At 34.8% G+C, this 13,371-nt stretch overlaps 1 protein-coding gene across 8 annotated transcripts in view; it reads left to right on the top strand.

Annotated features, from left to right (window-relative positions):
* PTPN2 (protein tyrosine phosphatase non-receptor type 2) overlaps window positions 1-13,371 on the top strand; it is a 70,603-nt gene that overhangs the window by 38,850 nt on the left and 18,382 nt on the right. For 7 of the 8 annotated variants that reach the window (XR_005649361.1, XR_005649360.1, XM_039846409.1 and 4 more), the window contains 4 exons: window positions 1,388-1,486; window positions 4,373-4,510; window positions 12,029-12,238; window positions 13,187-13,339. Coding sequence is in view for 6 of the 8 variants with exons in the window: in XM_039846409.1 (XP_039702343.1) it covers window positions 1,388-1,486; window positions 4,373-4,510; window positions 12,029-12,238; window positions 13,187-13,339 (600 nt within the window). In the remaining 2 variants the exon portion in view is untranslated. The remainder of the gene's footprint in view (window positions 1-1,387; window positions 1,487-4,372; window positions 4,511-12,028; window positions 12,239-13,186; window positions 13,340-13,371) is intronic. The other variant, XM_039846410.1, reaches the window with a different exon arrangement.

Below are 13,371 nucleotides of genomic sequence, written 5' to 3'. Positions count from 1 at the left end.
TGCACACTAAGGAGTGACTTCATTGATGGATTGGTACACCCATTTTTTTTTTTTTTTAGATCAAACAAAGGTGTTCATTTTACTAGAGATTTGCTTATTGCTCTTTTTACCTTTACAGTTTGTTTTGAAAGTAGATCAAGCAATAGATAATACATGTTGAGTGAGAACAGTATCCTCATTGTGTTGTAGTTTCTCAGGATTCTCAGTAGATTTCTAGTATTTTTGTAACTTAGAAGCTTAGAGTTTATTAATTCAAATAATATTTATTGAGCATCCATTACATACCAGGGAATACAAATGCCCTAAAGATACTTTCAGTCTGGGGCCACTTGAATTGCCTTATTTTACTTGTGGAGCTGAATCTCCAAGCTGATCTGCCCCCAGCATCCTCACTCTATCCCTAACTCACCACTCTGCTAAACTGCCCTGAGGCGAATGCATGTTGAGTTACTTTAGGTACAGTAAAACCTCCTTCATTTTAACCTTCAGTCGTTTAAAATTAGGTATGATTTGGGCATGGCCTTTTCATCTCTTATTTGCCCTTTCTTCTGCCCTATGCTGCCATTAAACACAATGCGAAGATGATTGGTAGTACAAAATATGATTTGATTTTCCCCCACCCCCATGGCAATATTGTAATATTAACTATTGCCCCTTTTATATCTGCCATTGAGGTCACACATTCTGCAGTATTATAGATTAACAGTTTTATAGTGGTTTGGGTACTTTGAAATTTCTGCTTTTTCTGGAAATCTTTTTGTAGTTAAATTGGGTTGGTTGGCTGGCAAGTGATGGCACAAACTCTCTCTTTTGCTGGACTGCCATGATCTGTGGGAGGCAGGGTCTACCTTTCTGCTGTGGAAGCTGAAGAGGGCAGAAATTTCTTTTTCCTACCTCCTTTGCAGCTAGAACATGACCAGTCACATACTCCTGCCTGTGATTTTGATTGATTTGCATTTGGGTTATGTGTAAATACTATAGCCACCTTAATATGGCAATGCCAGCAAAACAAGGTGATAGAAGTGACAAGATGAGGAGCACTACTGTCCCAAGCTGACTCTCCCAAGCTGTCTGTCCTTTGGGCAGAATCTTGTCTTGACATTTGTTTCTGCCCAAGCCTGCCTCTCCAGCCCTGAAATCTGAAAGCTGCCTGATAGCCTAAAAAATTCCTTTTCTGCTTAAGTGAATAAAAGTCAGTTTATAACTGATCATTTATAACTGATAATCTTAACTAATGCAGACATATTTTTCAAGTGGGTTTAAAGTCTTGATTTACTTATTATGATCCAATAGTTCTTCTCAAACCAGAAGCATACTTGAAGGAATTTTCCTTGAGCCTTACTCCATCCCCATTCTCTTATCTATTTTTCCTTTGCTGTTCTTACAGGGTCCACTTCCTAATACAGGTTGTCATTTCTGGCTCATGGTTTGGCAGCAAAAGACCAAAGCTGTTGTCATGCTAAACCGAGTTGTGGAGAAAGAATCGGTGAGTAATGATTAATATTTACAACTTAGTGTACTGCTTGTAATCATTAGCTTACGAATGTTTCCATATTTCTTTTGAGATATTCATTTATCAGTTTTGGCCTTTAATTGTTGAAGGCTAGTGGTCAGAGTGTTTCTGACCCAAAGAACTAATATATCCTTTTCTTTTATTTCCTTAAATATTTAAGTAAAATTGCAGAACACTATCCTCCAGGATATAAATAAAATGGAACAAATACTGACTAGTAGTGATAAATTGACCTTGGAACTCCTAGACTTTATTAGAATCTTTACAATTTTATCAAAATCTTGGGAAATTCTGTAATTGATTAAATGACAGGATTTATTAATCTTTATAAATGATTGGCTCTTAGGTCATGAGATAGTAAGTATGGGAAATTTCGAAATTTGAGTACAATCTAAAACAGTGCTAATTAGTGTTGTACTTTGGTTAAGTTTTTTAACTTTTGTAGCTTTAGATTCCTTTTCTGTCAAGCAAATTGAAAAATATTGTCATTAAGGTCTTTTCTAGCCTTAAAATCTTGGACTTTTCTCCTTCAGATTCCTGATGCTTACTTTTTTCTAAAGTGATAGCTGCTGGCTTTCAATGGTGTTGAAAATTTTTCTAATGTATTTCTAATCTGAAGTGGCACTGACATACCAGAATGTCCAGTAGTCATTTACAGCAGTTTTTCATGGTTTCTAATATTAAGTGATGACATGGTCAATTTGAACAGTTTCAGCAGCAGTGCAAACTAGATGATTTATAAGCTTCATCCCTCACTTTGGAATATTATTACTGTTTTAATAAGGTAAGTTTGCCACCAGAAATTAGAAATTATATTTGTGGTGGTTGGACCTAGATGCTTAAGACTGAAGTTTAATTATTTTGGGGACGATTACTTCATAGATGGTATCGTGTTTTCAAGAGGCCTATAATGTTTGATTATCTTTCTTTCTATGTTAGCAGCCATTATTGGTCAGTCCTTAGTTCCGTAATTAATTTGAGCTTATAAAATAGTTATATTCTAATATTATCATTCCTTCTTGAGTTCTTGTTGGAATACGTCTATGTAAAAATGTTTCCCATTCTAGTTAGTTGACCACTTTTATATAGAAAAAGCAGTTTTCAAAATGGTTTATTTCCTGATGTCCTCAATAGGTGACCAGTTAGGTTTCTTTGGTGTAGGGGAGGGACAAGAGGGGATGAATTTCTGTGAACTCATGGATTTAAATATTTATTTGATTTATTGAATTCCAGTGCAGTTATTATCCTTATGAGTAGTCAGATTGCCCGTTCATTGGCTAGCAGAAATCTCAAGTTGGGCCCTGAGTCCTTTTAACACAATCAAGAGTCTTTAATAATAGCCTTCTTCCATCTGAAGTAACTACATATTGAGGGTTCATCTTATACTTTTCTTCATAAAATCAGCCATTTCTTTAAGGAACTTTGCTACTAGCTTGGAAATTGTTTTTAAAGCTTTTCAGTGAATAGAGCTAGGGAAAAATACATTTGTGTGTTAAGATAATGAATGATACCTCAAGTGTTCTTACTGACATTTCTGATTCAAACTCAAATGGACATCTTTTTTTATTTCCTTTATAAGTCACTTGTTCTTTTTACCTAGATTACCCAAAGGATTTTTTTTTGTCTACCAGTTCTATTAATTTTACCCAAATATGTCTTTGGGTTGGTCATTCTAGGTCAGTTCTTCCAGGTACATAGTGTACACTTTCAATATGTGATTTCAAATATTTGTTTCCTTTTTAAAGAAAAATTTATTGAATCATACTTTTAGTATTTAATCTACTCCCTTGCTTGTTTGGTGTTCTTTGGGTCTTCCTATTATACATGTTATTTTCTTCGCCTGTTTTTATGTTTGTCACATTGTCTCGCTAATCCTATTTGTCACTCTCTTCATTTCTTTTTTTTTTTTTTTAATTCCATTTCCTCTTCTTTTTTGCTTAAGGCATTATCTTTTCTGTTTATTCATGCCGCTGTTCCTTTTAGCTTAGTCTTTTCTGAAATTAGGTGTTGTTCTATTATTTCTAATTCTTTCCCATCTTCTGTCACCTCATTTCTGAGTTCTGATTCTCATTTATGCTCTTTTCACTTATATCATTTTCTAAATGTCTTTTAGCACCTTTTGAAATATTAGTTCATAGTATTCATTTGTTTTAGAGGCATTTTTATTATTTATTATTTGTTATTTGTAGCCATTTGTGATTTGGAAAAGGAAAAATGGCCATATTTTACAAGCATGATTTTTGGTATTTTTTTTCCTGGCGAAATGACATTTTATCTCACCTTGCCTTAGTCTGCTGGCTTCATAATTTGGCTTTTGGGAAGATGCTTTGTCACAAATATGAATTCTCTATCAGTAGTTCTGCCAAAATGTAGCAACTATAGATAAAGGGGGCTTATCTTCTGATTTTCTCCTCTGATTTAATTTTAGTAAGTAAGTATGCAGTGTTATTTCTAGATATGTAGTATTTAGTAGCAGATTCATAGGTATTAATGGAAATATTTGTAAAATAAAGCCTTGTGCAGGAGTTTGATACTTTTGGAAACAAAGTGAATGCCAGCATGATGTTAAAATATAGGTTATCATATTTTGGAAATGAAAAATTCATTTTTATTTTGTGAACATGATACCTACCTGTTTAAGATTTTTTATGTAAAAGTTATAGGACTATTTTACAAACCTGCTTTTATAAAATGTCAATCCGATTAAAATATGAACATCAGATATAGTGTGACTGTTCTTAAATTTGAGTAATTGAAAAAAATAGCATGTATATGTGTGGTTTATTTTCCTTTTCCAACTTTTTATGGTTTCATAATGTCTATATACTAAAAAAATTATGTACATATTCTTAAATTTAGGTTAAATGTGCACAGTACTGGCCAACAAAAGATGACCGACAGATGCTGTTTAAAGAAACAGGATTCAGTGTGAAGTTCTTGTCAGAAGATGTGAAGTCATATTATACAGTACATCTACTGCAATTAGAAAATATCAATGTAAGACTTTCCATGCCCAAAAGATTGGACTTTCTATGATGATTTTAAGAATTATTCTTTGTTATTAGATTTTTGAAAATTTATAGTTGACATATAACATTATATTAATTTCAGGTGTTCTTTTTAAGTTTGAAGTTTGGGGCAGCACATACATTTTGATAATAGAAAGTCATAACCATTTGTTTTTAGATTGTGTTCTTACATGAGGTAGCACTCTGAGGACTCTCAAGAAACTCTAGAAATTAAGAATTTTAAAGTTCAGGTTGAAATTTAAGTATTGAAAATAATTTATTGAAATTACTTAGGGATTAAGAGAGAGGGCTTTAGAATCAGGCCAACCTGGAATCAAATTCCAGCTCTGCTACTAAATGGAAGTCTCCTTAGGATCTGATCCTCAACCTGCTAAGCCTCTACTCATCTGTAAAATGGAGATCTTAATACCTCCCTTTCAGGACTGTTGTGCAGATCAAGTGAAGATGTGTAGGCAAGGCAACTGATGCAGGATAGGGCCCCAGTACAATAAATGGCAGCTCTTGGTGCTTACCAGTGTTGAGAGTGGGAAAGCTATTTAAGAAAATAATTTACCAGAATGTTATTAATTCACATGATTCACCACACAGAAATTTGTTTTCATTTAATTGGGGAAGATGATAGAATAAATTGAGCATATAGTCTCAAGAATATGTACTTGGTTTTTTTCCAAAGAATATGTACTTGGATTTTTTCCAGAAATATAAGAATTGTGCCTTGGTACTTGGTCAAGATACTCGTACATAGATTGTGAGCCTACTCTTGTCAAGCTAGGGATTAAGACATTTCTATGCTTTTTCCCACTTACCTCTTTTGCCTTCTTTATATTATAATGAGAAAAACTAGAAAATATTAAATGAGATACATGTACATGGTAGATTGTGAGCCTACTTTTGTCAAGCTCGGGATCAAGACATTTCTCCTTTTTCCACTTATCTCTTTTGCTTTCTTTGTTTGGAATTATGAAATGAGAGTGATTCTGAAATGCTATTAGAAACTGGGAAAACTAGATAATAAGAAAATATTCGTTTGCCAAAAAATGATTTCAGGAATGTATCGAGTCTGTAAAGTGAGATACTGTTTCAGTTAACCATTAGTAGATTAAGTGTAATTATTAACAGAAAAAAGAAGCTTTAGAGAGAATAGAGTGGATATGCATAAAAGTATTTTTTAGATATGTAGAATTACCTTTTATGATTGCTCTCTTGGAATACTTCTGTTTTTATTCCATACTGTAAGCACGGATCTATGTGCTTAAGGTCCAGCTTCCCATGACATCCATAACTAAGCTTATTATGTAATCTCTTTAGGTTGTCTAAGAAGGCCTAGGGTTGAGAATTATAAGGCTTAGACTTATTTATAAATTTCCTATACTGTATTCTGCACCAACTCTTCATTTACATATGTCTTAAGCCTCATTGAGATACATCAACAGCTGTTTGATACTGGATTGTACAGTGTTCATTCCCAGAAACAGAACTTCATTTCCATAAACTTCTCATGGTTCTCTGAATCATCTCTTGGTATTTATCCCAGGTACCTCGTCTACTTATGGCATTAAAATTGATTTAGATGGAGAAGGGCATAGATGTTTTTCCTTATTTCTGAAACCTAATTGAGAATTGATTATACCTCAAATAATAAAATAGAATGACTTTTATATTTTGCTTATCAGTTTGCAAAGCACTTTCACAGTCTTCCTGGAATATAGATAGAGTAAATACCCTTAACATCCATGTATTTCATATATTTTTAAAAACCTAAAGTCCATCAAGTTATAGGATTTTTCCCATAAACAGATTACTTAGCTAATAGGTGACAGATGAGAACTCAAATATACCTCCTCTAATTTCTAATGACTGGAGTGAAGTCTTTTGAAAAAGATGCTCATCGTTGTAAAGGAAGATTGTTGGTTCTAAAGCATCTTTCTGAAGTTGAGGTCACCATGTGAGCAGACCAAGCACTATGTTTTAGTTGCAACTGTGTGATTTCTTACTGGCTTGAGTTCAGAGTCCACCATAATGAAATAGCAACAATTTGTTTATGTTCTACTTTATACTCTTTATTAAGAACTAGGAATGTTAGAACTGAGTATAGTAGCATTTCAGTATGAGAGGCAAGGTTGCATTTGGTTAAATATTTAGGCTCTGGAACGAGATTGCCAGAGTTTAAATCACAGCTCTGCCACTCCTGCCTATGTGATTGGTCCCATTACTTAACCTCTGTGCCTCAGTTTTTTCATCAACAAAATGAAGTTAATGATGTACCTACTTTATAGGGTCATTATAAGGCCTAAGTAAATTAATACTATAGCAGTGCTTAAGACTCAATGCAGGACCCAGAATTATTAGCTTTAGTTGTCTGTATCTGTTTCCTTTGTAACAACTGGGAAGGACTGCAGGAGTGGGCAGTTAAAAAGAACAAGTTGAGGGAGGAAGAAATAACAAGGGAGCAAGAGAAGATGATGATGAAATAGGAGAGTAATAGCCAAGCTCATTTGCAGATCTTTGTTGAAATTCCTGAGCTGCAGAGAACCAATGGCTTCTAAAGGAGTCTGGCTTGTATCTATTTAACAGATCTAGAGCCAGAGCTGTCTGTGCAGGCCTTGCTCTTTTACGGACTTAGGGCTAATGGAGCAGTAAAACTACATACCAGCAGCCTTTTCCAGTGTCTTGATTAGAGCTAAGAGTTTGAACTTTTGCCCCTGATTGAAAAGATTCCATCTCTGCTTTTAAAGTGGCCCTGTGGCGTAAGCTGTGGGGGTAGTTTTGAGGGGCTTTTAAAATATAAGGTTATCTAGAGTACTTATTTGTCTTTCAGGTTTTTGTTTTTAGTTGCCCTGCACTATTTTCCATAATATTGTTGGCCAGCTTTATGCTTATCAAGTTCGAGGAATACTATTATAATGCTCACCGCCTTGTGTTTCTCTGTCCTTGCCGATTTGCCCAAAACAAGATAAGTGCTTAATTATTATGATGCTCAGCTGGGATTTGAGTCAAACTAGCATAAAGGGTTTATCCCACCTAGAATGTCTTCCTCTCTTTCTGATTGGTAGGCTAAATAGAGAAGAAAGAGAGGAAGACATTCTAGGTGGGATAAACCCTTTATGCTAGTTTGACTCAAACCACCTTGTTTCCCATTTCTTAAGTCTTTCTTAATATATCTGTGACATAGTCATTCCTAACCGCTATCATCTTCTCTTTATAATTTAAAATTTACTATTTTACTGGCTTGTTCAGTACTTCTATATGTATATATTTTGTCTCCGTAACAAGATTTTCAACTCCCCATGGGTGGGTCTTTACCTATATTACCTTTAAAGTCCCCTCTGCCATTGCACTGAGTACATTATTAACTATACTACACCTGAGTGGTTATTCTAAAACACCGGCATGATCCTTTTACCATGCTTTAAAAAAATCCTTCTGTGGCCATTGCAGAAGTCTGTGACCCAGCCCAACTTGGTCCTTGCCTCCTTATCAGTTTCATCTCTTTCGGTCACTCAGGATTTGTTCTTGCTAAAAGACTTATATTTCTCAAATAGATTGTTCCTGAGAGGCGCCCATGTCTCTGCATATTGCTTTTTCCTTTGCTTAGAACAAAATCCCCATGCCTAACTATTCCTGTCACTTTCTTCTCCTCCAAATCTTGTGAGTTCTATTAATCTTTTGAAATAAATTACAGTAACTAAATACTTAACATGGACAATCTAATGATCCTGGCAAAAATTAATGAGGGACTGACCTAAGGCAGTGACAATGAGGGTACAGATTTGATATCTGTACTTAAGGGATAGGGTTGACAAACTTTGCTACTCTTCAGGTATAGAGGAAATATTAAGTGAAGAGATTGAAAATGTGGAGAGTTTTACAATTGATTGAACCTTATTAGGGGTGATGATAAAGACAATTAGTATAATAGATTCATAAATAGCCAATATCTGTTAAGCATTTACCATGTGCAAGTGTATGTTAGGCACTTTGCATTCATTTTCATTTATTCCTCACAATAGTTTTATAAAGTAAGTACTTTTTTTAGCCCCATTTACAGATGACAAAATTGGGGCTTATGAAAGTCTTTTGTAAACATAATCTTGGTACCATCTATATATACCTAAAGTATAAAAATAATTAGTTCTATATACGTTTTTATAATAATTATAAAATACAGAATCTTATGTATATTAATAATAAAAGTAATAGTTAATTTGAATGGCTTTAGATGGCACATACTTAAATTGCCATAAGCCTAACAGCTCCTCATCATCTTATACCTACTCAATTCGTAGATTATCTTTCTGTCCTCCACATATAATGAGCTTGATATCCTTATTCAAAAACTTTAAATTTAGAATTCTTCAAAAAATTTAAATGAGATTTTTGCCTTTGGAAAAAAAAACAAAAAACAGCGAACCATTGAGTGTGGTATACATAATGCAATGTTTTACAAAGAAAACTTGGCAGACATATATGGAGAGGGTAGAGAAGAGGATAGCCATGCAATTATGGATGCAACCTGGGTGTGTGTGTGTGAGAGAGAGAGAAAGAGAGAAAGGAAAGAAAGAGAAAGAAAGTGGGGAGAGACATGAGAGTGAAAGGAAAGGAAGAAGGGAGGGAGGGATGGGAGGTAGCAACCACACAGAAGGTGACCTGATAAGAGCAGGGAGAGAGAGAGAGAGGAGGAGGAGTAAGTGCGGGAGGAAGGTTGAAGGAAGGAAGGAAAGAAGGAAAGGAAGAGAAAGAAAGAGAAAGAAAGGGATGGGAGGTACCGACTGGGCATTACAGAAGGTGAACTGATGTGACTCGGCGACCTCAGAGTAGGAAAGGGTACTTTCACAGTTTTGAAAAAAGGAATTTGTCAATATTGTAAAGCCTAAATGAAGAGCTTGTTTGAAGTAAAGATGAATTTTGTTTTAGCTCTCCATTCTTTGGCAACCCTTTTTTCTCCTCATTTTTTTTTCCAGCATGAAAAAAGAGGGAAAAAGGATCTGATCATGCATATAAACATTTATTTTATACCACAGGGTAAACATATGGCTTTTCTAGTACCCTCAGTATATTGAGAACCTATGGATCATGTGGTCTTTCAAAATTTATATGATTTTGTGAGCTGTGGTTTTTTAAATCTTTTTTTCAGTAGGGGTAAATCAATAAAAATTAACCTCTCAAGAAGTCTGTTAATGAGGAAGACTGTTTTATACAGATAGTCATGAACATTTCTGGGAACTGGCTTTGAGTATCCCAGACAGTATGACCTGAATTTGGGAGAGGGGGAGACCATTAATCTTGAGCCAAAATCATACAAACAAAGAAAAAGCAAATAGTTGTTCAAGATTGTGGGGTAACTGTAGGTTTTGAGCCAAGAGGTGATGCAATAATTGAGCATACAACCACATAGGCACAATAGGCCACACACTGAGGAGCACAACTTACACGTGAGCAGGGTCCTGGGGCCACCACTGTGCCCTCCCTCCCAAGACTTGGGAACTCCAGTAGGATCTGGTTTAGGCTCACATGGACCAAGTCTGGCTCTCTTGTGCATGGTCAGCACTGCATGGTGGCTGATGACCACAGCAGGCAGTTGTCAAGGGGAAAATGAGGTTAAAAAACACTCACCGGAATCTTAGACCTGTTTAAAGGAAAACAAGACTTTTGAGTTAACTATACCCTTAGGCTAATCAAGGACCAACCTCTTTAGTCCATTCTTACATTGGTATTGTGATATTAACCTGTCCATTTATGACTTTGTAAAAGCCTTCTTAATTTGGAATGTTTTAAATACCACACTTTTTTTTACCAGTAAATTTAATTCCCCTTTTTACATGTAGTAAGATAAAATCTTTCTGATGTACAGATCTGTGAATTTTGACAGTGCATTCAGTTGTGTAACACTCTCCCCATCAAGATACAGGACAGTTCTAGCACCACCACCACCCTCCAGTTTTCTCATGCTGCCTATGTACAGTCAGCCCTACACCTTCTAGCTCCTGGCAGTCACTGAAATGGATGGCTTCTATTCCTATAATTTTGCTTTTTCTAGACTGTCATACAAATGGAATCATACAGTATATATCTTATAGAGTCTGGCTTCTTTTACTTAGCATACTGAATTTGGAATTTAAAAGGAAATGATTTGAAACCTAGTAATCACAATGATTATTTTAATTATTAATAGAGAAATCTTCTGGTACCCTCAGTATATTGAGAACCTATGGATCATGGTGTATTTTGAATTATGAAAACTGGCTGTTAAGAAAAATTAGTCACTAAAGTTTTATTATTAAAAAAAAATTTTAAGTTTTCTGTACTGTGTTTTATCAGTGTTATTATACCTGATATAACTGAGTCTGAGACTTAGGACTCTTAATTTCTACTAAAAAAAAGGAATTTTATTTTTAAAAGACAAAAGCTGACCTTTATTTTGAAATTTTGTATGAAAGTAGGATTCTATAATAACCGTTAAAATATCATAGTTTTTTAAGTTGCTTCTATGACTTCGTCCTTAAAAAAAGTCTTATAATAAAACTGAAAAATTGTGCAAAGGCATGTTAGAAGATTACTGCTTCGTTTACACAAACAATGAGTATAAGGCATAGACGTGCTCCATGGGGCAAAAGACAGTTGGCAAAAACTAAGGAACATTTTCATAATGAGTTAGTCAGAAATACAGGGTCATCAGGAATAATATCCAGGAAGTGATAGTGAATGCCGGGCAGGCTTTAGGACTTAGGAAACGTTTAGCATGTTGGTAAACCATTTTAGCCCATCTGCAAAAGCATATAAACGGTTTTAGGATTGAAAATTATTATCATGGGGAAAAGCAGCAATTAGAAAGACAACTTCAATTAAAAATGTAAAGATTTTTTTTAAATTAATTTTTGAGTATTTTCTTTATGCCTGTGTATCAGAATATAAATATTAACTCATAGAATGGGAAAGATTATATCTAAAAATTGTTTGGAATTATTTTAAAAAGGAAGCCATTAAAGAATGGAAAAATATACTGGAAAAAAATAGGAAGAAAGAGGGGAAAAAAAGAATCCACTCCTCATGATATATGAATTAAAGAAAATATTGGCAACATATATGGTACAGGTTAGTGGTCTGGAACCCAAATGCTACTTGCATTTGCTTCTTCAAGAAACCCTGGCTCTGCCATTTTTTAAATGTTTGACCTTCAATAAGTTACTTAACCTTTTGCTTCAGTCTTCTCATCTGGAAAATGGCTTTTAATAGGATTGTTATATGATTAATACATAAAAAGCTTAGAACATGCTTGCAAAATAATGTGTTAGCTATTATTAATATATTCTAAATTCTTGTAAAGAAAATCTTCCAAACTTGTATAAATAATTATCAAAATCCAGGGAAAATAATGGTACAAAAAGTCCATAGGATTAAAAACATTACACAAACACATAATCTTTCTAAAGTTTTTTAAAAGGAAAAAATTAGAATTAACTTTTTCCCCTTGATTTTTACTTTTTAGAGTGGTGAATCCAGAACAATATCTCACTTTCATTATACTACCTGGCCAGATTTTGGAGTCCCTGAATCACCAGCTTCATTTCTCAATTTCTTATTTAAAGTGAGAGAATCTGGTTCCTTGAATCCTGAACATGGGCCTGCAGTGATCCACTGTAGTGCAGGCATCGGGCGATCAGGCACCTTTTCTCTAGTGGATACCTCTCTTGTTCTGGTAAGTGCTTCTTATTTAATTTTAGCCTTATTCTTTGTAATGTTTCCACTGGCAGAAGTAAGCTCTGATTACCAGTATCCCAGAACTGTGTTCTTCAAACTTAAACTTCTGCTGTCTTGGAAAAAAAAACCTAAAAAACTCATTTAAACTCTTTTAGCTGTACTTCTAGGGTTTAGGAACAACTGAGTCTTAACAGATCTGTATTACTTTACCACTCTGTCTGTATGTAGTATACCTCAATAAAAAATGGGATTGTTACATTAAAGTGAACTTTTGTTTAAAACCGTTCTGTTAATGGAGAATATTAAAACTGGATTGCGTTTGTGCCCATTCTTTGCCAAACATAACCCCAGCAACTTTTTTTCCTTTTCAGTTGGTGTAAGGGGTATGGTGGTTTTAATAACCAGATCAATAGCCCAGGGCTGGTACCGTGTCATTGTGGATCTAGGCTCTTTCTGTCTTCCTTCTCCACTATTTCTAGATGGCTTTGCACAGACATGGTACACAGATGGTACACAGACATGAAGGAGGAAAGACACTGGGCAAAAAGATTTACTCCTGCTAAGACCTTCTTATTAAAAAAAGAGATGAAGAGCACTAATCTCTGGATTTACCTTTACTTTAAGCCAGAACTGGTCATAAATACATCCTTAGACCGAACCCTGGCCGAAGTGAATGAGGTTACGATTTGGTTTGGAATCAGTTGTGAATCAGCTAAAGGACCAGAAGTCCTTCATGTACTACTTGAACAGTTGGAGGGATGGGGAGGATGGGGAGCTTGGGGTGGTGATTTTATACAGAGTTACAGCTTTGGTGGTAACTTATCCTTGTTCTCTAGGAGGAATATAGCGCAAAGCAAAACTCTTAGCAAATATCCTGTATTGCTTCTCTTTCCTGAACTCTTATCAACAAAAAGCTTAAATAATTTTCTTGCTGCCTTTCTTGCAGATGGAAAAAGGAGATGATATTAACATTAAACAACTATTACTGAATATGAGAAAATATCGAATGGGACTTATTCAGACACCAGATCAACTCAGATTTTCATATATGACTATAATAGAAGGAGCAAAGTTCATAAAGGGAGATTCAAACATACAGGTAAACTTTTAGGGGAAAAGTAATACCTATGC

This window comes from Pteropus medius, unplaced genomic scaffold (genome assembly GCF_902729225.1).
Source record: "Pteropus medius unplaced genomic scaffold, Ma_sr-lr_union100, whole genome shotgun sequence".
In the NCBI taxonomy this organism is placed as follows: domain Eukaryota; kingdom Metazoa; phylum Chordata; class Mammalia; order Chiroptera; family Pteropodidae; genus Pteropus; species Pteropus medius.
This window is presented reverse-complemented; position numbering and strand designations above follow the sequence as displayed.